Here is a 26715-nt window from a genome sequence, read left to right as displayed (position 1 = left end):
AGATAGGGACAGAAATCTTCCAGGTTTCTTTAAAATGTCTCAGTGTTCTGAAGATGAACAAAAGTCTTCGGGGGACAACGTGAGGGTGTGTAATTGATGACAGAATTGTCATTTATGGGTGAACTATCCCTTTAAAAAAAAAAAAAAAAAAAAAAAGTCCCACCCATATCTCTAGTTAAGAGCTTGGGTGACGTATCAGAGGTCGAGGAACTGTCAGAGCCAGAGTTCACATACCATGTACCAATTGTACCTCTGGGTTTTTTCAATTGATTTAAGTGGCATAGTTCTTTTTTTTTTTTTAAATAAAAAAGGCTAGTGGTTTAGGCCACACCCCATTTTAGGCTTAAATCTGGATACGGATTTTTGAAGCACTAAATAGATACAGATAATGTCATTTCATTACACCCCTACTGGATTGTGTCCATTAGTCTGGGCATCCGTGTAGCATTTGGCCACCTGCTGTCCTCAGTGCCAGGGCCAGGACAGCAGTGGATGGACTAAATGGACGTCCCTGACTAGATAAAAAGAATTCTCGAGACACTAATTACCCGGGAAATTTCTGCCAACTGGCACTGATGATTCTGCCCAGTTCTTTGTACCAGTTCTGGTCAAAACACAATGGGAGACAGAAGCATCTGTCCTTAATTCATATTCTTAAGTAAATAATATACTTTGTACTCGTTCTATTAAACCGTAATGATTGAACGGTTTTAGAAAGATAGAAAAATGATGCACGTTTCAAGGCAATTATGGTCCTTCATTCTCATCAAGCCTCTTTGCGAGTGCGGTTGGAAAATATTTAGCGTCAAATACATTCTCCAGCTTGGGGAAACGTGTCGCCTCGTCGTGAGCCTGAGTGACGATTTTGAACTGCGACCTCTCGAAATCAAGTGCAGTCACGCAGGACAGCTCGGACGAAGGCGAGGATGACTCCGTCACTCTCGCATCAGCTCATCACCTCGTCACTTCATCATAGTTAGAGCAGCAAGAAAAATGGGCGCCTGCTGACGGCGTCACTCCTGCTGGAGAACGAGGCAGAGGACGGGAAACCCGGTTCGATCAGTCTTTCGTTGCCTTTGAACAGATCGTGCTAGTTTGCTAAGTGCTCTGTCTGCTGTCTCGCGCACAGATGGAGGTTGAACTCCTAAATCCCTGAACTGGAGGCCTTCCCACTTCGAGGGCGCAGAGCTTTCCATCAGAGAGTTTCGGAGAGCCTCTCACATCTCGAACACACACACACACATTTATGATCACAATGGCTTTGGGGTATTCAGAAATGTCTCCTGACAGCCGAGCCAACCACCGATCTTTGTAACACTCCGTAACCCAGGTTGTTTTAATGACGACGTCCAACATACATTAACTAAACACTTAGCAAATGTCTTTCAGATGTTTCCCCTGCTTGCGTTCCCCTTCGGAATACTGGCAGACGTGAAGGGATCTGCTCCGATTTAGGACTGAGAAGATTTATTGTTTCTGGAGAAAATTGCACATAAGCTCCGGCCCTCGATTCAGTTTGGAACATGAGCCGACAGACACAGTTGTCATTTTTCAACAACAAGGCCGTCTTCCCTGAACACGACTAATTTGAATTTCATTTAGCGGCGCGGTTGTTTATTCACCGCACCTTTTTAAAAATCAATCGTTCAGTTTGTTTTTGCTTACGCATTGCTGCTGAATTCATAACGGGAAACTTAATTATGCTTGCTTAGAGGTATTTTGTTTACAGCAGGTAGCAGCCCAGTAACACAGGTTCCAGTAGAAGGTGTTTTTTTTTGTTTTTTTAAAAATAAAAAACATCTAATTACCCAGATGAAATCATGAGTGATGTTCCTCATTTATCTGGACTAGGAGAACAAGATGTAATTAGGCGTGTTAACTATATCGCCGTATATCGTTTCTGTCGGATAACCTAGGTAAAATCTAAACCGAAGCGTGAATATTTCTTTGCTTTGTTCATTCTTAAATTCCATCTGTGCAAATATCCACCGTTATGCTTAGAAACAATCTTTACTTAAGTACATATTGGTTTAAATTGTAAGCTATAGGAAGATTTGAGAACTTGACCGTGGGGATTTGTGCTCATTCAGCCACAAGAACATTAGTGAGGCCAGAGCTTGGCGTTTGCCGAGAAGGCTCGGAGCATGCTTAGTGTTCCAGTTGATCCCAAATGTCCAGCGGAGTTGAGCTCAGGGTTCTGTGCAGGCCTTTCCGGTTCTCATGCTCCAACCTTGGCGGACCATGTCTTTATGGACCTCGCTTTGCGCAGGTTTGGGGTAAGTCCTCTTCGTTCCAGTTGAGAGAAATCTTAATGCTGCTCGTAGTCAGACATTGTAGACAATCGTGTGCTTCCAAGCAGTCTGGGGAACACCCACGTACGGATGTCATGGTCAAGTGTCCACATATTTTTGGCCATCGACTTAACAATTAGAACACACAGAAGAACCTTTCGTAAGATGGTCTGCGCTGTGCTTTTCCTCCACGGGAACAGTATTGACTTCAGCGTTAATGCCGAGCTTGTAAATGGCGTAGTGATGTATACTTGGTATGTAGCGTGCGTTTTGGAATCCGAGCCGAGTACATGCAGCTTACCGTTGTTCAGAATTGAGTAAATGTGTAAATGGTCAGAGTTACTGGGTACCAGCTAAAAGAAAACCTTTCAACAGGAGCTTGTGTTTTAATTATTATCCTCTGATGAGCTCTGCCCGATCAAGCAGCCGTGCCCATTCAACTCTGACGCAGTGTACCCGTGCTCTTTCTGCGGAATAATAAACACAATGTAACCTACAGAACAAACTAACCTGACTAACACTAGCTGACTAACATCATATTAGAAAGCATTTTTTTCTCACCTGACTTAATGGTCTTTTTTTTTTTTTTTAACAAAGCGAAAGCACTGTAAAAAAAAAAAAAAAAAACAACAACAAAGATAATGTAGTTGTAATATATCCACAATTTATGCACCATATCAAGATTTGATGCCTCGTGATCAGATGTGTGCTTAACATCTGTGTTTGCAGATAAAATGTTTAAAATGATCATTAAATCTGTCGAGGTTGAGCTAGAGCATTCATTTGCTTATGTGCTTATTACATAAGCTACATGCTTTGCTCAGCTGATATGGTGGGGGGGGAGGGGTGTGATGAAGGAGATTGTAATCCATTTTTAAGTAACTGTGATGAGTGTCTCCTGTGACAACATTGGAATGGAGACACACATGATGCTCCTCATGTCCAGACCATGGTTATTCCTGCATGCATGGGTTTCTTCACACCCCCCCCCCAATAGTAAATTGACAATTTGTGGCGATAAGGCTCTGGATAACGGAAACTTGTACACATACAAAAGCTTTTATGGTAGTTCATAGCTCTCCTCTTCTCCTTTTCTCTTAACATGTACTAGCATCAAAGAATGTTCCCTCAGCCATGGCGCTACGGCTTGGCTGTGGACTGTGGACCTTGAAGCTCAAAGTCTTTGTTCTGGGAGTACGTAGAAGCTTGTCATGTATGATTCATGAAGCTTTGGGCCTGAATCGAGGGCTTTTTCTGGGTCACATGGTTTACAAGTCTGCTCATCGGCTTCTCTTTATTATCCCCCCCCCCCCCCCCGCCCCCGACAGCTATGCATATTCTGTATCGTAGCATACATCCTGTCACATCAGCTCCGATTACTAGCCCCTTAAACCTAAAAACCAGAAGGTCTTCCCGCTGAGCTACACGTCCAGCCGCTCCGTTTGCTCCACTGGTGGAGAATAAATCTAATGTCTGCAGCTTGTCAGGTCACTCGGATGCAACTGTTACGATCATTACTTTCAAATGTGTCCGGATCAAATGGAAGCAGTTTAACAGGGGAGCGATGTACTTTATGTAAGGCACGCTTAAGAATACTGCAAGAGACGACCGTCGTCCCATCTGCTCCCGAGAGCATTTGATGATATAAAATTGTCATGTCATAATCATTGCCTAACCTTTTATGACGATCTATAATAGTTTTACGATGTTGCATTAATAAAATATTACAAGCTTTTCTGTACCTTAAACGCATAGGCATACGAAACATTTGTTTATTCACATCTGCTTGCTGGCGCCTCAAGTTAGGGAGGTAGGGGGTATTGGGGGGGGGGGGTGGGGTGGTGCGTATTGAGAGTTAAATCCAAGCGTTTTAAGACATTATTGTAAATGTATCCCTTTTGTAGGCATGTTTTTCAACATATATCGTATGTCCGTTGTACTGTAACGGATATATGATTAGGAAACCGTTTTGGGGTATCCAAGATCACATTTTTAACATACTTTAGTAGCATCATGTGTAAACGTTTGCATTAGCCAAACCAAACACGCACATTTCCACAAGATCTAGAAAACCTTCGTACTCGCGTGCGTATATTAATGAATGCCAGTCACCTGTAAAGTGTAAAGCATGTGCATGCCGCAGCTTATTTACATATAGTGACGCCCACAAAACTCCATAAAAGGAAAAACTCTCACAGAGCTGAAAGCACTAGACGACGACGAAAGGAAAGGAACTTCTTTCCGACTTGGAAGTTATTTTGACTCGCGTCTATGCCAGTAAAACATGCGATTTATTATTCGTGTGTGCGGTTGAAATGAATCATCTATTTAACGGTTTTTGACCGTGTAGCCAGTATTTAAAATTGCAGTAACGTATTGTCGATGACATGATTTGAAACGGTCGAGGTTTATATATCAGCTGGGCTTCTTATTGGTCAATTTACGCAAACTCTGAGGAGCAGTCGTAGGATACAAGTGTTTTTTTTTGGGGGGGGGGGGGGGGGTTATTGCAAGCGTATGGGATTTCTAGTGTAAGTACAGGTCTCAGTACAGTAAATGGATCCTACAAATTATTTTTGAATATAATTTTTCAATAAAATATCTGGTCTTAATGGCGTTGCAGGCTCTGTAAACAAGGATCATCTGTATCTATACATCAGTGGTCTTTAAGGTACAACCTTGAATTGTTTTAAAGGTATAGTATATTCACCTTGCAAATATATATATATATATATATATATATAGGTACCTTTATTTCTGAGTGTGTAACTTGTGATTTTTAGGTTCGGACTAGATGTGACCAAAGCGTTTATCTACTACAATACTATTGCACTGAAAACCACTTAAGAGAATTAAGTGCGTGTGTGATCTCAATGTGGATAAGTAGTGTGTAATTTCAACATAATTATAGATTTTTTTTTTTATCTTATAGTTGGTCGTCATGTTATTTTTACACAAATAAAGCAGACTTTATTGAGAAAATAAATTGTGTTTTTAAAAAAAAAAAAAAAAAAAATTTATCTATAGATAAATTTAGCTACAGCAATACAATCCTTCCATAATATAGTGGAAACCATTTATAAAGATAAAAATACAACAGTAAAGTAGTGTGAGATGCACAGACGTTTGGGTTTGAGGCATTTAATTGGTCTCCGCAAGGACATCGTTAAGAAGCAGCATTTACCTTTAGCAGTTCGTTATTCATATATGGTAAGTGTATAGATATCCAGATAATGGTGAGATCACGTCTTAATAAGCATGTTCACAGTAGTAATCCAGAAAGCTTTTTGAAACCGACTCGAATGGTGTTTTATTCTCCACCCACCTCATCCCCTTTGGACACGGTGACCCACTTTGTTCGAAGTGGCCGTCGAAGGCACTTTGAGATTGTCCACCTGGATTTGGTTACGGGCCGTGTGACTGACCCCACGTGCACCGTATTGTTCTCCCCTTCTTTTCCCGTCTCATCTTCCTCCCCTGTCTCGCCCCGCTCTCTCCCCTGGTTCTCTGCAGCTTCCTCACTTTTTTTTTTGTGGCTGCTTGCCAGGTTAAGATTAATTGCATGTAATTATTCTGCCACTGACGTATCAACGGGGGTTCTACATATATATCCGGGGGTATTAAGCTGCCTATAGTTTCCCCATTGAACCAAAGCTAGAGACGAAGTGTGCACTCCACTTCTCCCAAGACACAAGCCCTAGCACCCACAGGCTCTTTCCATTCCTGGCCTAATTAATTTCTCAGCAAACTCATAACACTGCGTATTTATCACGCACATTAATTGGTATCATTAATTAGTATTATGTACAGTATATATGTACTTAGTTTATGTTCGGATACAGCAGGGTTTAAGAGGGTGACGGTGGAGGAATGAACATTGGGCACAGCGTTTAGTTGTGTTATTCACCGCTAACAAGTTTTGTCGTGTTGCTGCTACTGGACGTCTTTTTTACGGATGTTATGCTATATTATGTTGGGTTGAATTCTCAAATCTCATTGGTCAGATGTTCCGACTGTATTCAGATGAGATGTATAAAAAGCGCTCGTTCTAATACATCATCGTAAGAGTTTACAAACGGTACATAGGAAATTTTATGCGAGGCAGAGGAGTCTCCGGTGTCAGTACTTGCGTGTCAGTGACCGTAACAGTCTGAGGTAACGCTGTAACTTTCCACGCCTTTCCACGGGAAAAAGAGTGGCTTGTTTACGTAAACACATAAGTAAAATGGGTCATTCTTTGATGAATAAAATATACATTTTAATAATTGACGAATTTGCATTGCTAGAAGAGGTTTAAAACCATTGGGGACATGCTTTTATTCGAATGTAATCAACTTCATGGAAACTTCATAGAACGTTTAACGCCGCTTCATTTTGGGCTGCATCACACTACCACATAGTTGTTTATTTTTTAACAGCATGTAACAGCATGCCTCCGAGCGTTTCATTCCACAAACGAGTGTTGTGTTGGGGTATGGTATGCCACATGTCGTGTCACATTAATTCACCGTACATTAGACGAGGCTGCTCTTTTTGGTGACTTAGTGGTTTGGCCCAGATATCTGTAGCATAAAAGCACTTGATTCTTAATGGTCATTAGTAAATGAGGTCCAAGTACACAAAGGAATCATTGGAAAACTGTCAGAAATGCCTGCAGGGATCAACTCACTGCACTGAGACCTGCACATGTTTGACTGGGGACTCTGTGTGACCAGACGACTGGAGTAGGACTTGGATTTTTTATTTTTTTTTTGTATTTTCATAAAACTCACAAAGCTTGTGCTCCAGCCATGTCAGATATATGGATGATGCAATACTCTGTCAAATGCACTCAAGATCACTTACACCAGTGGCATCCATAAATCTTTCAATTGTAAGACATCTATAATGCTTAAAAAAAACAACACAATTCTAGCCAGTGCACTGGGAGCAAGCGTTCTGCCAACTTCTCTGAGCTCCATGACGGCATGATGTACTGTAGTAAGCTGCACCTGTGTGTGCAGATACATGATCCCCAACACTTATGTTTAAGACATTACAGCCCTCAAATGTCATCTGTGTTGTGATTGGCAGTACGGTGCGGTGGAGAAATAGATATTACATCTAACCGTAATAGCAAAAGGTTAACGGAATGAATAACAACAAGAATTCTAATGACTAATTACTCTGTTATGTTGCATATTTGTCCGACAGTTTTAGTTTTCTTCTTACGGTCACTACAGTACTTTTACAGTTTATTAAAGGAAACCCGTGTCGTGTTTAATAAACAGTAGCGTCTGCACGATCAGGATGGAAGGAAATGAGCTACAGGGTGATTATGGTACGACCAGAGGTGGTAGAAGTGGTACCCAGGTTGTTTACTCAGGTAAAAGTGCAATTACTCTTCTCAATATAAGTTCACTCAAGTGAATGTAGAAAAACATAGTCTTAAATTTTCTTCAAGTATGGGAGTGTGATTTTAGTTCCCTCTGGCAAATTAGTGATTCTTTCTCATGGAGCATAAGAGAACATCAGGGGGGGGAAAAAAAACAGCTTTATTCCTCATCTGTCAAATGTTAGCTAGAATAATGATGAACCTAACCATGCAAAGAAGCTGAATGTGAATGGCTAGCTGTCACAATACAATGCATAGTGTATGTAGCAGCAGATGGATTACGGGCGGTGATGGGTCTTGGGTCCGTTTTGTTTGGGTCACATCTGCAGATCAATCATATATCATTGTATGGGTCTTTTAGTTTTAGTTTTCAATTGTCTCTTGTTTAAATTGAGCTTAAAGACACGTGCGATGGTAGACACTATTTAAAAAAACAACCAACCAAAAAAAAACCCCATCTTGCCTGTGTCTGCTCAAGAACAATCAGACTCTGGATATGAGGAACTTTCCCTTATCAATACTGATGCAACTTTTGGACTTGCCGACTCTAAATATGGCCTTATGGGATTATATTGTACGTATGGCTTCAACTAATTGTAGCCCCTTTATGGTGGAATTTGAGTATTTTTTTCAAATTGCATTTTCGAAAGTCAGTCTGTCTACACTGATGATGCTCTGTGTACTTGAGATGTACCGTTACTCAGTGGTTCTCAAAGTTGGGACAGTGAAACAGAGTCAGTGGGTCTGTGATGTATTTTTATTTGGCTACAGTTGTGGAAATTACAACCCGCCATTATCAAAGTTTTGATATTTATTACCAAGTTCCTATAGTTTTCTTGAATTCAGGACTTTGAACCAAACCGCAATAACTCTGTCAACCTGGCCCCAATGTGTTCTGTAGAAAGTTGAGGAATAAAAAGCTCTGTGGCGCTAATAAACAGGCAAAAATATTGTAGTGCGCACATAAATAATGATCACAAAATAAATCTGTACCTAGGGGGTCCGTGAAATTTATTTTGTAGCTACAGGGGTCTCTGGCAACAAAAGAGTAAGAACCCCTGCCATAAACAGTGGGTTTTTAGCTGAATCACATGCTTACACACCGCCAAGCCACATCTGAATAAACACAGCAAGGAAGGACTCATTATAATGCTGCAGTCATGTCCTTCAAATTCCAAGTTTGTTCTGTTTTTCTAAGATGCTTCTACTTAGGCTTTTGTAATTGAACCCAGTCTCTGATTTCACTTTTGCTCCAGGAGACTATCAGGCACCTCCTTTTGTTCATATTGATTTTTGAGCTTGATTTAAGAACAAGGGGAGCCCTGCAGCAGGCGACCAGAGAGCGAGAGAGAGAGATGGAAACATAAAAGAGGATGAGGTATCTCTGGTGAGAATGGTTTACGTGCTGGTACAAGTGATCCTCATTTTTGTAAACCCCCCCCCCCCCCCTTCTTTTTTTGAATGCATGTGGCCCTCAGGGCCCTCACCAGCCCACCAGTTTCAGAGAACCAAGAGTGACACTAATAAAGATATACAGCATCAGCTGTTAAATAATATATATATTTAAAAAAAACAAAAAAAAAAACAGAGGAGAAAGTGACTGTGTGCCCTCACTCACCCTCCTGGTGATATGATATCATTTTACTGGCGTGCTGATATCCTTTGTGCTGTTTTCATTACTACTCTGGAAGATAAATCAGCTTGATGTGTTAATCCTTTTACTCAGAGGGGGAAATCATTTGTTTTAAACAATTGCAATTTTATCTGCTAATGCTGTTACTAATGCTGTTGCTGTAGAGATTTGGGATTAAAAACAGTCCAGGAGAACTTATAAAAATAAAAAAAAATACAACTGACTCATTATGGTTAAAGGCTATAGTACTCATAAAAAGAAAAAGCAGTGACTTTATTCAAGAGGTTCAGCCGTAAGACCCGTTCTTCCAGTCGTATTTTGGCATTTCGTGCTTGAGAAATGATGGGGAGATAATATAAGTTAACTATAATTTAAAGTAATGCGATTTCCATTTTAAATCATATGAGTCCTTGTCAATATGAAGGAAAGAAGATAACAGCTGCTGTGCTATCTTTTTATTACTGAGTTGTATGGAACATTGGACCCCCTGGGCTAATCCCATCATTGGGTTTTGCAACTATCTAGAGATCCATCTACTATCCAGCTTGGTAACGAATAGAAAGCTTTTCTTTTTATTCCCTCCTGCGCCCCCCCCCCCCTTTTTTTTCCCCTCCTTCTTCTTGTATTCTCCGTAGCAGCTACACAAGGCTGACCTAGAGCTGGTATGAAAGTGGACACATAGTGCAATATCCTTTCCTGTGTCTTGGGTTGCATAACTGATCTTCAGTGAAAAGCTTTATTATTACTCAAAGACGAATCCTAACCAAAGCAAACCTTCTCCAACAATAACACAACTAGCACAAACAGTACTATTGTATGTGGGTTCTGGTTGTCGAATGTTCTTTTCGCTCGTCAGCTCTTTTTCTGAACAGTCGTGTTTAATGGAAAATGTTGCGTCGTTGAGCCTCGAACTTGACACGCCGTCGGGTTTAGCAGGAGAACGTGTTCTACTTTTACTTCCTGGCAGCGGACGTACAAAATCAATCAAGAATTTCCTCTTCGTTTTCCGTTGCACAGAGATGTAATAAGTTTCTGATTTGGTTTCTCATTGACCTGGCAGGCACAACAGATTAACAAGGCAGTTCAGCGGTTTTGGGAAAACCCATCCGATGTAGCCGTGGCTGAAGTTTGGCAAACGAAAAAAGCCAGCAGCGTTGCCAAAAAAAAAACCAACAAGACACATGTCTTGTCTCCTGTCTCTGCTTTTGTCTTTTCATAAGAACATTCTCCTACTGAGAGAGCACAGCAGGAGCGCAGATAATCAACACACTGAAAGAGGCCGAGCGAGATGCCTGGAGACGCGAAGAAGTACATAAAAGAAGAGACTGAACAGAAATCAGGCCAGAAAATGCCACCAATACTTTTCCGAGGACTACCTATGGCATGAGCGCAGATTTGATGCTGTTTAGTTATTACAGTATGTATTTGTTTATCTTTCCACCTTTTGTTTTTTTTTTTATTATTTGGACCAGAGCAAGTATTCACTCATTCAAGTGCATGAGCGTATCCGAATCCAGACTTTTAGCTTCTTTTTTTTTTTTTTAATACTTTTTCTTATTCAATATGACCAGTGGTCATGTATTTACAAAGGCCAAGCAGAGAGCGATGTTTGTCCATGATGTGTAGAGGGAGACCGTTCTCAAAACGGTGCTACAATAAAAACAGCCCTACATGTAGCGACCTGAGGAGATCGTACGACTTGTAGAACAGATGAGGACTTGATTTACTTTTGCAGTCTATTTCCTTTTAGGTAATGGGTACGTCTCGATCAGCTCCCTAGTCCAGTAGTTCAGGGCGCTGATCGGGGACGGAGTCGGCCATTTTAAAGGGTTGTCTCGATTGCAAAATCCTTCCAGTGTGCTGGAACGTTGGCTCTCTAAATAAATCCCACAATGCACCGCAAAAACCAGGGTTTTCTGAAACCTCTCCGATCGAGGAAAAAAAAAGTAAATGGGGACGAACTTTCAGGCAACTTCCTGCTACAAATGGACAGGTGCATCTTAAAAAATTTGAATATCGTGGAAAAGTTCACTTGTTTTTCCCCGTAATTTAATTAAAAAAAAGTAGAACTTTCATATATTCTAGATTCATTACACGTAAAGTGAAATATTTTTGGTTTTAATCTTACTTGTTTTCATTTTTACTTGATTTATATACGGTTTCTTTGAAGTCTAATGACTTAAGTGTTGGAGCTTCACACGTGTAGTATATGCTCCCCAATGCTCCGGACCCCAACCCCCCCATAGGAAAAGAGGTCTTTTTTTTTTTCTTCCCTTTTTCAAAATGTTTTGCAAAGATCTTGGATTTTGGTCTTCTGCGACACTAACTTTTGTAATCAGCTACTTCATCATTTGAGAAAAAAAATCATTGCTGTCATTGAAAATGAAAAGCGCCGTAGTGCATAGGCACAATTTCGGATAGGCAGGAGTCGAGCTGGCGAGATTCGCATAGCAACGGTCAGCTAAGGTTTCGATACACATCAGACATCTGAGGCTGAGACTCAGCTCTAATACGTTCACTTCGGAGCATATAACGCTCAACCTCATATCTGGAGTGTTCACGATGCTTAGCATCATCTCTCTCTTCTTCTGCCTCTCCGTGTCCGTGTGTCATGAGTTCTTCCTTTCCTCCGCTATGTATCCAAGCCGGTGTCATCATTTTCATCCATTTTCCATGCCAGAAGGCCGGCGAAATCTTCTGCAAGGAAATGGAAAGCACACTATCTGCCTCTCTCACACAGCCGCACACCGAGTATTTTCTCCTCTCCGTCTTATCCGTTTCTTAGTCACGTATTCCTCTATCTGTACACTCTGTAATCAGGGCTGTGATTACAGTCTGACACTTTAGCTCAACAGCTGCTTTCATCATATCAACAATCCACAGCTTGAATATTTACATTTCAGCATTACATGATTATATCATCACGCATTGTTTCCATTCTCTCAGGCCACAGCGATGCGGCGCGGTCCGCAGGCTACGGGGTCGATTTCTCCCTCAAGAAAACACTCCCGTCTGAACTGCGGGCTGTTTTCAGATCGCGCTATTACCAATGCTAATAAGCTGGGAATATATTTCACTGGCGATGTGATGGACCTCTCTGTCCTCTAGGGACAGGAAGTGTGCTGGCTGGCATTTAGACGTTTTCGACAGATCCAGAGCCTGAATAGATTTCCTCCAGGCTACACTGATGTTGTGATATTTCCAAACGTTCCTGATTTTCGTTCTTCCGTGTGTTCTCCGTGCAGTGAAATTAGCTGAGAATAATACTAGCACTGTCACAAATACCCCAGCGTGAATCACATGACCGGCTACTCAGGTTGGTGTTTGTACGGGGGAGAGCTCGAGTAAAACACGTCTCGGATAAATGCCGTTCGGATCATTGTCTCGAGCGAGGGGTTTTAAGTCCTGCGCCAATGTCTGACGGTTCGACGTAACCGCAACATGTCGGGCTGAAATTCAAGTTTTTTTGGCTGTAAATACATTCAAAACACTATGAAACAAAACAATACGACGATATGACATTTCATTAATAGTATCATCTCTTTAAAGTCCAGAGGAGGACAGTTTAATTGGAGTCATCGCTCATCTCGGTATATTTTATGGTTAAAGCAATGGGGTATACGTAAAGTGAGCTGTAAGCGTATTAGAGAAATGCTTGGTCAGCTTATCCTTCCAACCGTGGATGTCTTTCCAATTTATCCAGTTTTTTTTCTAAGATATATTTCAATCTGCATTCCGAATTGCATAATTTAGCCCTGCATAATTCAGCCCTACATAATTCAGCCCATGTAGTACATCCTCCAGGTATTTTTGCTGTTTTGGAAATGAGGTTTTTTTTTTTCATTTTAGTTATTAACAACCTGCATGCTTCTTTTGAATGGTATGCATAGCGTGCCATTTTGAACGCTGTCAGCATCATCTCTTCCCACGTTCACCTCAGCTACTAGTTGAACACACTCTCCTGATTTCTGGCAGACGCCACCAGTCCGTCAGAATCCTTTCCATTAGCGTGGCCGCCGCCAGTCTTTGTTTGAAGCTGTCGATCAATGAGTTTGGACGTCAGAGGATGGAGGAAACGTGGAGAGTGACCGAAGCCAGTCATTTATTATCGGATGAGCAGAGTGAGAAGAACCGATGGAAATCGTTGCTAGGGGAGCACACCAAGGATAGGCGAGCATGTGGATCCGTTTCAGAGTCAGTGACTTTCGTGTGAATGTTTATGCGGGGGGAAAGTTTCGCGTACCCGGAGTCGGTTACGCACCTGCGTGCAGCCGTGGAAATGCTGTTTTCGTTTGCGTTTAGTCACCGTGCTGGGGGTTATTGTGATATTCCCATATGTTTGATGGGTCTCAGGTAATACGTTCAGCAGAAAAGCTGGCAATGGCTCGAACTCATCAGTCTGTGCGCTTTCATTTGGAAAATGGGTCTTATCAGCGTGATCAAGGTCATGTGAATGTTAACGTTCATGTGAAGCAACTGCTAATCAGCATTACCGCTGGGAGTCTTTTCACGGGCACTTAGAGTTCTCGGGATTTTGGCTCGACGCTCCAGGCTATGATTTGCAGCCCGCTGTAGCATCTCACTTCATCATTTCGCATACATCTACGTGAATGATGCATCATCATCACCGGTCTCATTATGAAAACCTTTTAATACGTGATCCCTGCAGTGTGTGTTTAACCCGGTCTTTCCTCCTCCTGGATGTCTGGCAGCTCGTCGCATATCTGTTAAATGACTTTTAGTGTCTCTCACCAGCATCTATTTGCCCTTGCGTTTGTTTCCCTCTGTGAACGTTGGCACATAATTCTGTGTGTGTTTGCATGTGCTTGTTCCTACTGGAGTGTCCATCGCTTACTGTCCACTCATGCACGGGCGGCTCAGGTGTGTGTAATTACGCCGGTAATAAGACCTGGAAAGGCTCCACCTGTCTCTCATTGGTCTCTCCGTTCCTCTTTTTCTCTCTCCGTCTCTAAGCTGACAGGAACGACACGCTTCATTACTTCACATCATGCGGCTGTGCGCTAGCTTTTTGTTTATGCACAAAGCTTTGATTCTGTGCGTGAGACTTTTTGTATCGCCTTCAGTCATTTATACCGCATCACCGAATGTGAATTCAACGTATATTCAGTGTTTTAACATCAAACGCTAGGCTACCATTAGCCCCTAAGCTGGAGGATTGGGTCTGTAATGAGAAGATTAGATTTGCGTGTTCACCGTGGATCATAGAGAACCCGTTTTTTGGATCAGATATCCTGGAAATATCAGTGGGCTGGAAAAGTATCAAGTTGAACCCAAATGAAGAGCGCGGCTTTACATTTATGCTGAATGTAATGCGTTTTCTTCTTAGATAACAGTGCATACAGCTGTCTCTATCTAGATACCATTACCCATCACCAAACGTTCGTGCGTTAGCTTTGCCTAGCAGCTAGCGTAGCTGGAATTCTGAACAAGCACACTTTTTTTCAAAAGCTCAGTCCCTAGCACCGAGCATAGCCTACGTATACGACACGGTCACGTGACCCGCTCATGCTCAAGTGCGACTTGTGCAGCGATGCACGCTACAGGTCAAAACAATCCATTTGCATTAAAATGAGGTTTATGTGGTGCGCATGGAATTTTTTGTGTGTGTGTGAAAACCATCATGAAGACACACACTGTCCCATGCCAATCCTTTAACATTACTTAGCAGACATGTATGAAAACATCACCACCACTCAGGTAGTTATTTTAGGTATTGTGTTGTAGAACTTCAGCAGGTGTGCCGTTCTAAAATGGCCTTTCATGAGCTGTCAGGTATATAAATCATATTTTTTCGTATAGCATATTTTTGTAATCGCACCGTACGCTGATTCTGGTCACATAATCACATCACTTCAGACTCCGTGGAACTGGCGCATGTAGCAGCACTCCTGCAGGAAGCTCGTGTGTGTACGTGTCCCACTGGCACCATCACCTCGTAATTATGAGCACAAGTGCCCGCCACTGACGGATCACCTCAAGTCCAGCCAGTGGAAAATCAGCGCACCTGCACATCGTTTCAGCTCCTGGCACCAGCTACGGTGGAATAATAGTCGACGGTATCGAAACGAGGAGAGTACGCCGTTATTGCGCAAGCTGCACCGCCAACACAGGTGTGCTGAGGCCAAGAGCCGGCACTGTTTTACAGCAAATATCCTCAGATAGCATAGTCGTTCAAATGAAATCAAGCAAAAATGACTTTCACTAATTACTCCAAGATGTTTTAATTCATCAAGCTGACTAGACTTGTTTCATTATTTTGTAGACACATCACCACTCTGAGAAGCAGGGATTCCAGGTGCACAGCGATTTGTTGAATCGGTAGGATGTGAAAAATGTTTTCCGTGATGTCACGGTTCTAGCACAGCGCTGTTGTATGATGGATTCTGTTTGGAGAGTTAGGTGTTGGGTCATTTTGTATAACAGCAGCTCTGACACTAGGTCTACTGCAAGGTTGACATTGACGTGCGTTCACGGTTACGTAATAGTGACGACTTGGGGACGGGCGCTTTTTGCGTAAGTGGATTTATCGTTGAAATGGTGACGTTTTGTGTAATGAGTCTCCAGTGTCGGCATTCCGTAACAGTCCGGGGTAAAGCTGTAATCTCGGATCGTCTGATACGGGCCGGACCTCTCCGTACCATGACGAGCTGTGGTTTTTACGTCCTGTTGCCTTTAAGAGAGAGTAAAGGGGAGACTACTGAAGAAACGACTATTTATAGTTGCTATGGAAGTGATAACAGGCCACATCTGTCCATGACGCATCATATTATGCGTTGTTATCCAGATGAGGACGGGTTCCCTTCTGAGTCTGGTTCCTCTCAAGGTTTCTTCCTCATATCGTCTTAGGGAGTTTTTCCTCGCCACCGTCACCACCGGCTCGCTCAATAGAGAGAAACTCGCACACTTAACATCTGTATCCCGTGTTTATATGTTTCTGTAAAGCTGCCGTTGTTTGACAATGTCCGTTGTTAAAAGCGCTACACAAATAAAATTGGATTGAAGTGAACATATTCCATGATGTTAAACTAGAATAAATGGGTCTTCATGCAATACTTTTTATACAAGTTCACCAGGTCTGTCGGATATTTCTGATGAGAGTGGAAACTCCTTAAAGATTACACAAAGACATTCACTCACTGCTAGCGACGATTAAATAAACCGAGAGGCATTTCGACCACAGGCGGATTCGTCCGTACGTTATCGCGCTTGTCCTCCTGCCAGCGCTGAAGCAGCTGATCTCCCAGTCTGTGCTCTCCAGCGATGGCTCTTCACTCATGGCTGAGTGGCATGTGCAGATCACAGATTCAAAATCACGCTCTCTTTAATCCTCTCCACATGAGCTTCCACTCAGTGCAGCCTCTAGGCCCGGGCTTTTCGGGCCATATTATTTCTAGGGTTCTTTAATCATTGGCGGTACAGCTATTAACCGAGTGAGAGAGAGCGGCGCTTTTAGTGCCTTTGTTGCATGATAATTTGCACAGCTAATTTGTTCGCTTCGCTTTTATTTCGATTTTATTCAAAGACATAACCAAATATAATCACGTTAGTAAATTCTAACACGGTTCTTATTGACTCGGCATACGCAGCTTTCTGAATAACCGAACGGGTCAAAACAAAAAAAAGCAAAAAAAAAAAAAAACTGTTGAATCCAGGAAATGAATATATTGTGTGTCAACTTTAGAATAGCTAACATGGACTGGCATTCCATCCATCCACGGTGTAGTTTTAATGTGCTGAATAAACTCCAGCAGCAGGAACAGGACATAAGCTCTGTCACAGCATCGTTTGAAAGGAGGTGGACACGATGTCTGGGGTTACGCACTACTGAAATCATTAACATCTGCAGCAAATAGTTTAGTTTTAATGTGGTCTTAAGTTGAAAACTTAACTAACTCCTAGTACTTTGTGTAATTTTTTATTTATTTTTTTTTTAACTGTATGTTTATGTAACGTTATTGTCGTTTAGCGCATTCAAATGCAGATCAGGATTTCTTTCCTCGCTATGGTTCATTATTAAAACGCTTCGGTCGCTCGATAAAGACCGACGCGAACCTCTTCCCGGCGTCTCGATCACGGATGTAGCATTTCCTGTTTAAGGCAGCGTGTCACTGATTGGCCGGTGATGGTAAACTACATAATCTCCATTTCGTTCGATGCAAGGGAAAGCCGAAAAGGTGAATATGTCTATAGAAGAGGACGTGAGAGTGAGGATTCTGGGGACGAACAGGAATATTTAGAGAAAAAAAAAGGACGGAATGCCTGAGGAAATGAAGCATCGTACACAAACCAAATTGTCCAGCGTCGTACATATTGTACATAGGCAATGAAATACCATGCCTGCAGCTATTGTATAGTTTTATTTTAGACTCAAGCTGCTTTGTTTTGAGGGGCTGGTAGACTCGTCCACATATGTTTTATTCATATATATATACACACTTTTTTTTTTCTTTTTTTTTTTTTAAGATGCTCCTACAGCATATCACATTAGAACTGCAGAAGTTTTCTTGTTTTTCCTTCCAACTCATTTCTTTTCACTTTATTCTCTGAAGAACAAGGGTTTGTGCTGATGAGGGCCACGCAGGTGAGATGGATTTCTGGCTGTTGCCGGAGGAATATTTCAGGCCAGTGCTGTTTTGTTACATGTTTAACATGCACACATGTGCTTCTGGGATGACCCAGGTTAATGACATTTCTGATTTCTCTTTCTTGGAGAGAGACGGCTCAAGATTTTTCACCTGTCCTTGAATTTCTACTGTTTTGAACTCCTTGGCGTCAAACAGGCCAGGGGTAGCTCAGTGGATAAGCCATGGGACTACTGATCCAATGGACTACTGTCCAAATCCCAGCACTGCCAAGCTGCCTCCGCTGGGCCCTTGAACGAGGCCCTTAACCCTCCACCCTCAGTGGTATACATGAGATAAATGCGATCGATGTTATGTCCTTTCACCTCTCCGAGTTGCTCTGGATAAGTACGTCTGCCAAATGCTGTAAATGTATACGAGTTGAGAATGTATCGATGGAAGTTATAAATAAATAAAATAAAATAAGGTTTATTTATTTATAGCACATTTCACAACTCCAAGGATGCTTTGCAAAGTATTCAAACAAAAAAAAAAAGCCAACATTTATTCTAACATTCACGAGTGGTTTATAACAACACCGGAGGCTAAAGTAGGCGGGGAATTGGGCAGATAGTGTTCTGTTATTGTGTGAGGTAGGGTTGTGATAATTTACTGGTATTGGGGGGGGGGGGGGAAGCAGCTCTAAATGCTCACTTATGCACACTTATCAAATATATGTTAACTGTCAGCCCATACAAGTGGTACATTGTAAATTAATTAGAAGAAAGCATTTAATTAAACCTACATCTAACTAGGGTATCCATTTAAATAGCCATCTTAATTAGCAGATTATACCCTTGAGTAAGCACAGGTTTGTAGTTGGTGAACGTGTACTGTAAAGGGCGCGGTGTGCACTGCCGGACGATGTGCAACCTGGACAGGACTTCTGTTTGTTGCCTATGTAAAGTACAGGAATGCTGAGAGAGCAGTATTTCGACAAGTTCTACGACAAAACCTTTAAAAGGAAGAAAGACGAGGTGGTTTGAGTTCGCACGCTACAGTATGAGCGAGCTTCCCGGAAAGAACTTCTGACCACCGTATCTTTTGTTCTGATCGGTCTAAATGCCACACGCATCGTTACATGGACGCGGATCAACAGTTTGGGTCCCGGTTCTGGTTCTTTAAACGAGTACGATGTGTAGAATGAGGTGGTGTGAGAATCTCTATCTGCTGCATTCAGGCCTCTTTCACCACCATGTTTTTGCTCTATTTATTTATTAACTTTCAGGTTATTTCAGTCTGACTAGTATTCTATTTCATGGTCCTCACGGTGCCTCACAACGGTTCTGCGGTCCTGAGTGGTGTTGCGCGCGTTAGAAAGACGAATACCGTGTGCTTTTTATTCCCGTTGAATATCGTTCAGCGTAATATTGGATTGTACAGTTATAGTACCTCCGATCTCTCATCCCGTCCCGGTCGTAAGGTGAGGAGGTTCTGAATTTCGTTGTTAATCTAGGGATGTTGTAGAATGTTGGTCTGCTTGTTTCATAAACAGAACATTTCGATTTTTATTTTTGGTTGTTGGTGAGGCACAGGTAACATCCCTGAGGTCCTGTCTCTCACACAGCATCTCTCCTTGCTTTTTAATCGTTCATACTCCGCTCAGGTTTTTTCCTCTTCCCACTCCTGGACATATGGACTCTGAGGCCAATAGGGCAGAGAGGAAGATCTTTTTTTTTTTTTTTTCTTTTTCTTTCCCCACCTTCCACTGCCTGAGGCACAGATGTTCTACAGTCACTGATTTTCATCTGGACGGTGTGACTGACCTCCCCGACCTCCCTGATACTCTGCACTCTCCTTGCTCTCTGTGCCTGGAGAAAGGAAGCAAGGTGGCGCGAGTGGGCAACATGTGTGTCTGAGTGGTATGTGTGTTGGCGAATGCGTAATGACCTTGTGCATTTATTTATTTATTTTTTTCCCTTTTGCTCAGTGGGCAAAGACTTTGGCTCTTTTCTTAATAACTGTGGCTACACAGATTATAACACCGAGCATATGACAAAGGATGGATCGTTACCGATATCGGTACTGGGTGCTGGCCTCATACCGAGCTCATTTACTCATACCAATAGTAAAATATTCTCTGACGCCAACATCCGACACAAAACGACAGCAGTCTGTACGTCATTCATGATTGATGATGGCAGTCAAAGCAAAATAGACCGCCAACTGTCTGACCTGAGCGCGCAGAGCAATATCACTGAGCATCATCAAGAAAAAACCGAGCGCAACATGCCATGATTTGCACACAAACGAAGGTATCTGAGCGTACCACGATGAAGTGAACATGAGAGAAACTGTCGCGCGTGAAAGCGAGAGCACTTCATTTCAGCGAGCACTGAGACATGCTGTTCCTTCCCCCTCGTTCGGCAGGGTCTACTGCACGAATGCTTGAGATTTAAGGTATAATTCACAGCATTTCTCTCCTACTGTATGACCAGCTTGCCGATAGTGCTCTACACACTCGTGTCAGCTGCCCTCACGCTCTCCGTTAAAGATTCTGTTGACGCACCACAACATCTTAAAGCACATAACTCACAACCACAAAATCATGGTTTTTTTATATATATATATATATAAAAAAAATCACTGCCCTTTCCATTTAGAATACTGATCTCGGATCACAGCACGGATCCAATACAGTTAATCGACCAGCTTGACACTGTACGTTATGTAATACGTGTCATACCGTGTGTTTTGAGTCACACTGCAGCTTATTATTGGATTTTCTGGTTTTTGTTCTAACATGAAGCCTATACTCAGACTGCGCTCAAACTCAGTAGGTGTCTGAGCTCTGAATTTAAAAAAAAAAAAAAAAAAAAAAATTATAGTGTTAAATAAGTAGATAGATAAATAAAATCAATATATTAAAAATCAACAGATTCCAATCGAGACTCCTTGGACAATCCATGCGGCTTCAAAGCTGTCCTAGAGCTGTGTCTCATTCACGTTCAGGGTCAAGGATCGAGAGGAGTTTAAAAAAAAAAAAAACGAAAGAAAGAGGCCCTTTATGGACACCAAACCGCCGCCCTGGAGACATTTTCTCCCTCAAAAATAAACAATGTTAGGCGTCTCAAGTGAAGTCTTTAACATTTCCTCCAAAGGGCAGACCATAAACTATTAATGGACAGCTGTCTGTATAGATGCCCAAGCAAGAAAAGGTTTCGTGGTATTGAATCCTCATGTGGCGCATTACTTCTGAGAGCCATAAAGTCTCAGTGGGGGTCGCCGACTTTCTATTTTTTTCCTCTCCACCGCCGACACAGTAAAGATGGTCATTAGTCATAAGAGTGTTTGGGAATATTACAATATGCAGCAGGATGATTATTGGTTGTCTCAGTTTGTGGTCCATTTCCTGCACAGCAGGGGAGTGTGAGACACCTACATCAGTGTTATGCGCGAGAAAAATAAGTAATGGCATTGGTTGAGGCGTGAACAGGCAAGAATTGCTCCCTGTAATGTTTTTCTTTGGGGTTTAAGGTGGTCCTGTGAGGTTTGGCTGTCTTTGGGAGCAACATACAGTATCTACTCTTAAAATCCAAAGCCTCTCTACTGTTTATTCAATGCTAGTAATATTTGTGTCGCTAATGTCGGCACTGGGTGGCATGCTGGTAGTGGGTACCCGTCTCACAGGTCCAGGGGTCATGCCTGTCTAGGTGTGCTGTGCTGTAACTTGTTTGTGATTTGATTGCATTAACTCCTCACATCCCTGTATTTTAATTAATATGCAAACAGGAGATATATATATATAGTGTGTGTATATATACATATATGTATGTGTATATATATATATATATATATATATATATATATATATATATATAATATATATGTGTGTGTGTGTATATATAATATACACGTGTTGTATGTATGTATATGTGTGTACGTATGTATGTGTGTATATATATATTTGCGTGTATATATGTATATATGTGTGTGTGTGTGTGTGTATATATATATATATAATATACACATATACACGTGTGTGTATATATATATATATAATATACACATATACACGTGTGTGTGTGTATATATATATATATATATATATATATATATATATATATATATATATATATATATATAATGTGTGTATATGTATGTGTGTGTATATATACATATATGTATGTGTGTGTGTGTATATGTGTGTGTGTGTATATATATATATATATATATATATATATATATATATATAATATACACATATACACGTGATGTGTGTATGTATGTGTGTATATATATATTTGTGTATATATGTATATATATGTGTGTGTGTGTGTATATATATGTATATATGTATATATATATATATATGTATATATGTATATATATATATGTGTATATATATATATATATGTGTATATATGTATATATATGTGTGTGTATATATATATATACACACACACACATACATGTGTGTATGTATGTGTGTACGTATGTATGTGTATATATATTGTGTGTGTGTGTGTGTAAATCGTGCAATATTAAATTCTGTGAAATTGCGTAATTCATCATCTTTCTGCTTAGTTAAATGCTTATTGTAATTTTACTGCTTCACTCAAAAAAAAAAAAAAAAACCCCACCAAAATTTTGATTTTTTCCCTATAAGTTCGAAACTGTTCTTCGACTCTGATAAAATCTTCAGAAATCCTCTGAAGTGTTTTCTACAATCGATACTTTATGTAAGAAGACAATGAGAAAATTTCCTGTACTACATTATTTCAACAGTAATACATTTTTTTTTCATCTCCTCTTTATGCTTTGTCTGATACTGTTGTATAATAGTTATTTTGCTCAGTGCACAAATATTACACCTACATCTTCAGTCCTGTGCATTTTATAGTCTATATTTTAATATATACACTTTAGCAGTTGTTGTTAAGAAATTTTCAATTGAGATAGGAAAAGGTGGCCCGGTTCTACCTGTAGTCAATGAATCATAGTGACATCCATTAGCTGTATCCATTAACAACCATACCACAAGTATGTATTATTGTCGAGGTATCAAAGTAATCGCTAAACAGCTTGAAAAGTGACAATTAGCAATGCAATTAACAACACAGCAGTCTTTTTAATTAGCAATATAATTTCATCACAGCAGTACACAGCATACCTACTGTACGACTATAAAGACGTATTTTTTTATCAGTCAATATTATAAATGTTACTTATTACTTCAATAAAATTCAGAAAACAGAGTCGAAAGTCTATGAATTATAGTGGTATTATTATATTATGAATTATTAGTATGAAATGAGCGAAACCTGGTTTGAGAGAGGGAAAAAAAAAGAAGCTTAACTTGGATTTTAATGTGTATTTTATATCATGAAACTACATCAAGTGTCTGTCATGCCCTTATGCAACACTCGCATATCAAGACAAGTTGTAAAATCTGGTGTTCTCATATCCAATATTGGTATTTGGTTTAAGTGTGAGTAAAAAAAAAAAAAAAAAAAATGCTATATGATTTTAAGAATAAATGTATTCATTTCTATTCTTTTTATTCCTGCAGATCGACCGCATCATATTTTGTGTCTTCTTGGAAAACGACTATGGGATTTACAACAGGAAGATGTCGGATTACTTCCCTCCAGGTATTTAATATTTCTGGTGCTCGCTTTGCTTTATTTGCTATTCTGCAGTTCCTGTGCAGATCTGGACCCGCTAATTTACATTAACACGGACGTCAACCTTGCTTTGAACGGCGGTTAACATGCTCTTTGAGTATATAAAACCGCTGAAATATGAAAAGCTTAAGAGCTCCTGCACATATCCTTCATACACACACGTGTCAGGCTTTATTCATGCTTTCAATGACGGCAGTCAAAAAATTCTTGGGGGGTGGGGGGAGCTTGAATCGCTGATTGAATGAGCCAGCAAGCCAAGCATTTTCAACAGGCTAATGTGAACCAAATTATGAGTGCTGGCTAATATGGAAATGTAATGGAGCGGCAGTTCATTTACTGTTGAATAGGGGGTCCTACAAGACATGGTTTATTTGTAATAAATAAGTGCGCAAAATTAGAGCAAAGTCTACAGTATGGAAAATGCTAATAAGAACAAAGAGGAGTTATTTGTAAATGTACTTTGACTTGTATTTAAGCCAAAAACGTATAAAGGCAAGGTTTTACCTAATCAATCGATTTCCAAATGAAATGCAACATCTACTTTCATCTTCCCCGTGATTGTGGTTGCGTGCACTGAACCAGACTGAGAGATTAAAGCCTCAGGAAACCTTCGCAGGTGTTTTGAGTAAATTCGCTGATTAGAGCTCTACTCAGGTCGACATTTGTGGATTATAAATTCCTTATTCTAATATTTCGAGATACTGGATTTTTGATTTCCATGAGCTGTAAGCCGTAAACATGAAGATTAAAAAAAAAAAAAAAAAAAACGGCTTGAAGTATTTCACTTTATGTGTAATGAATCTAGAATATATAAAAGTTCCACTTTTTTAAATCAACTACAGGGAAGAAATGAATTTTTCCATGATAGTCAAATGTTCTGAGATGCACCTGTTGTTTGATATCCATGAGAGCAGAGTATTTTTGTGAACACAAGGTCAAAAGGTTGAACAAAAAAGACCATTTTTCACAGCCTTCTTTGCTCATATTTACCAAGGGTGCCAATATTAGTGGAAGGCACTGTAGAGATATATATATGTATGTGTGTGTGTGTGTGTGTGTGTGTGTGTGTATATATATATATATATATATTATATATAATATAATGTATATATGTGTGTGTGTGTGTGTGTGTGTGTGTGTGTGTGTGTGTGTGTGTATATATATATATATATATATATATATATATATATATATATATATATATATATATATATATATACACACACACACACACACATATATACATTATATTATATATATTTTATATATATAATATAATGTATATATATGTGTGTGTGTGTGTATATATATCGACAAGACTCTTATTATATTCATTATATTTACTTTATTATTCATTTTTAAATCATCTCTTGTGTTACATTGTATTACACTTGACAGCAAAACTAAAACACTCTACGCCTCCTTTAGACTGCATTTTCTAACCCTGATTTTTGTTGATTTGCATAACGTGAATGGCAAGCCCAGAAAATCATCGCAGGCATCTGCATAACTTGACTCTGAATAAGCATAACTTTTCCTGCGTACATATTCATGTAACCTTTGGACTCGGGTCACCAACACTGAATATGGCGCACAAATTCGAGGAACATTGAGGAGCCGTTCTAATGACAACTCCAGTAAGATAAGTAAGGTTGAGGATTGGCATAGGCTTCGACATTTGATTTGCTAAGAAGTGAAAATGTTTTGTAAGTGTTATGAATTCGTAAATTAGTTATAACGGTCCTATTACTGCACGCTGTGGGACACCATGCACGATAGATTTTTCCAGACCCACAGGGTGTTTCTTCTTGAGAAGGAACATAGGGTTGCCCATTAAACAGCTTTATTAGGTTACCAGTTACCTAGTTGAACTAGCCGAGTGTTTTATTGTGGTTGTAAAAATCTGATGGTTTTTCCAAATGATGTGTTCAAGACTGATTTAACGGGACTATTAACTCAAGAAAATATCGTTCATCTTTGCAATTTGAAAATCGCTAGAAACACCTTCACACACAATGTGAACTGGTGTGGGACAGTCGATGAGTGAGCCATATGGCAGCTAATATTTTATGGTGACTCGCTCTCTGAAGTTGACTCGGCATAGGCTGAAGTTCCTCATACAAAGTGGGATTCAATGGGGCTCTGATTCTATCATCACCTACAGTCATCCAAAACTAGGGAAAGACCTCCGATGTATTTGAGACAGATCCACACCTTGTCACCGAATCACAGCATCTCGCACCTCTACAAGTCTGGTTCTCGTTCGATTGTCAGAGCCAGGCTGCCTCTGGTGCTGAAGTGGTATGTGATCCTCACAGACCGGAGCCCTCTTTGGTCTGTCTTTAGTTTTGCTCTTGCTCTCATTCTACCTCTTATCCTGTGTCTCAATGGACCCTGGTGCATCTCTTGAGACAAAACATCATCCAGTTCCCACAAGCCATTTCCCATTTTGCAGTCACGTACCAACGGAAAGGGCACTGCTCTCAAAGGACAGTCCTTTTGCTGCTATTCCTTTGCTTCCCTAGATGATAAACAGCCATATTATTTCAGTAAAGAATGCTTTGTAGACCTGTTAGCCCTTCCTTAGCATCCCTGTCACAGAGTCTAGAATATGTTCTCTTCCATGATGAGGCCCTTTGGAGAACTTCTTAAACGGGTACCAGGAGGATTTTATTATTCACGCCAGTGTTCATAAACACACACACACACAGTATCTCTGTCTTTCCCTAAGGCCCCCCTGAAAGATGGCAGCCACTGGAGGATCTCTGATTATATTGGGCTACCTCCTGCGCACTCAGCCCGTCTCTTTGTGTTAGCTCTGGGAGATGAGATGGCGTGGCTGTTTTTCTCTCCATAACCAGTCTCCAAGATTATGCTAGCTAGAATGAGCAAATGGGCTCGTGCATAAAAACATCCATTCACATGGTCATGCACAGGAAAGGAAGTTCTAATTTTGGACTGTTTTTTAGTTTAAATTTTATTTTATTTCTTTTGTCTAATTAAAAAAATAGAGAGTACTTGCTTAAGTCACCTCTTAAGCTGAATTAGGGGTGTACTATCTATGCCACTATTGATATTTGTATCTGTTTAGTACTCTAAATAGCCACGTCTCTCTTTGGATTTAAACTCGAAGTATGTGTGGCCTAAA

The 26715-nt window shown here is 40.5% G+C and overlaps 1 protein-coding gene across 3 annotated transcripts in view; it reads left to right on the top strand.

Moving 5' to 3' along the window:
- Positions 1 to 26715, top strand: part of macrod2 (mono-ADP ribosylhydrolase 2) — a 608780-nt gene that overhangs the window by 524293 nt on the left and 57772 nt on the right. For all 3 annotated transcript variants that reach the window (XM_053620436.1, XM_053620435.1, XM_053620434.1), the window contains exon 9: positions 23453 to 23534. In XM_053620436.1, coding sequence (XP_053476411.1) covers positions 23453 to 23534 — 82 coding nt within the window. The remainder of the gene's footprint in view (positions 1 to 23452; positions 23535 to 26715) is intronic.

This window comes from Ictalurus furcatus, chromosome 3, assembly GCF_023375685.1.
Source record: "Ictalurus furcatus strain D&B chromosome 3, Billie_1.0, whole genome shotgun sequence".
Classification (NCBI taxonomy): domain Eukaryota; kingdom Metazoa; phylum Chordata; class Actinopteri; order Siluriformes; family Ictaluridae; genus Ictalurus; species Ictalurus furcatus.
The sequence above is the reverse complement of the archived record's forward strand: the minus strand, read 5'-3'. Positions and strand labels throughout refer to the sequence as shown.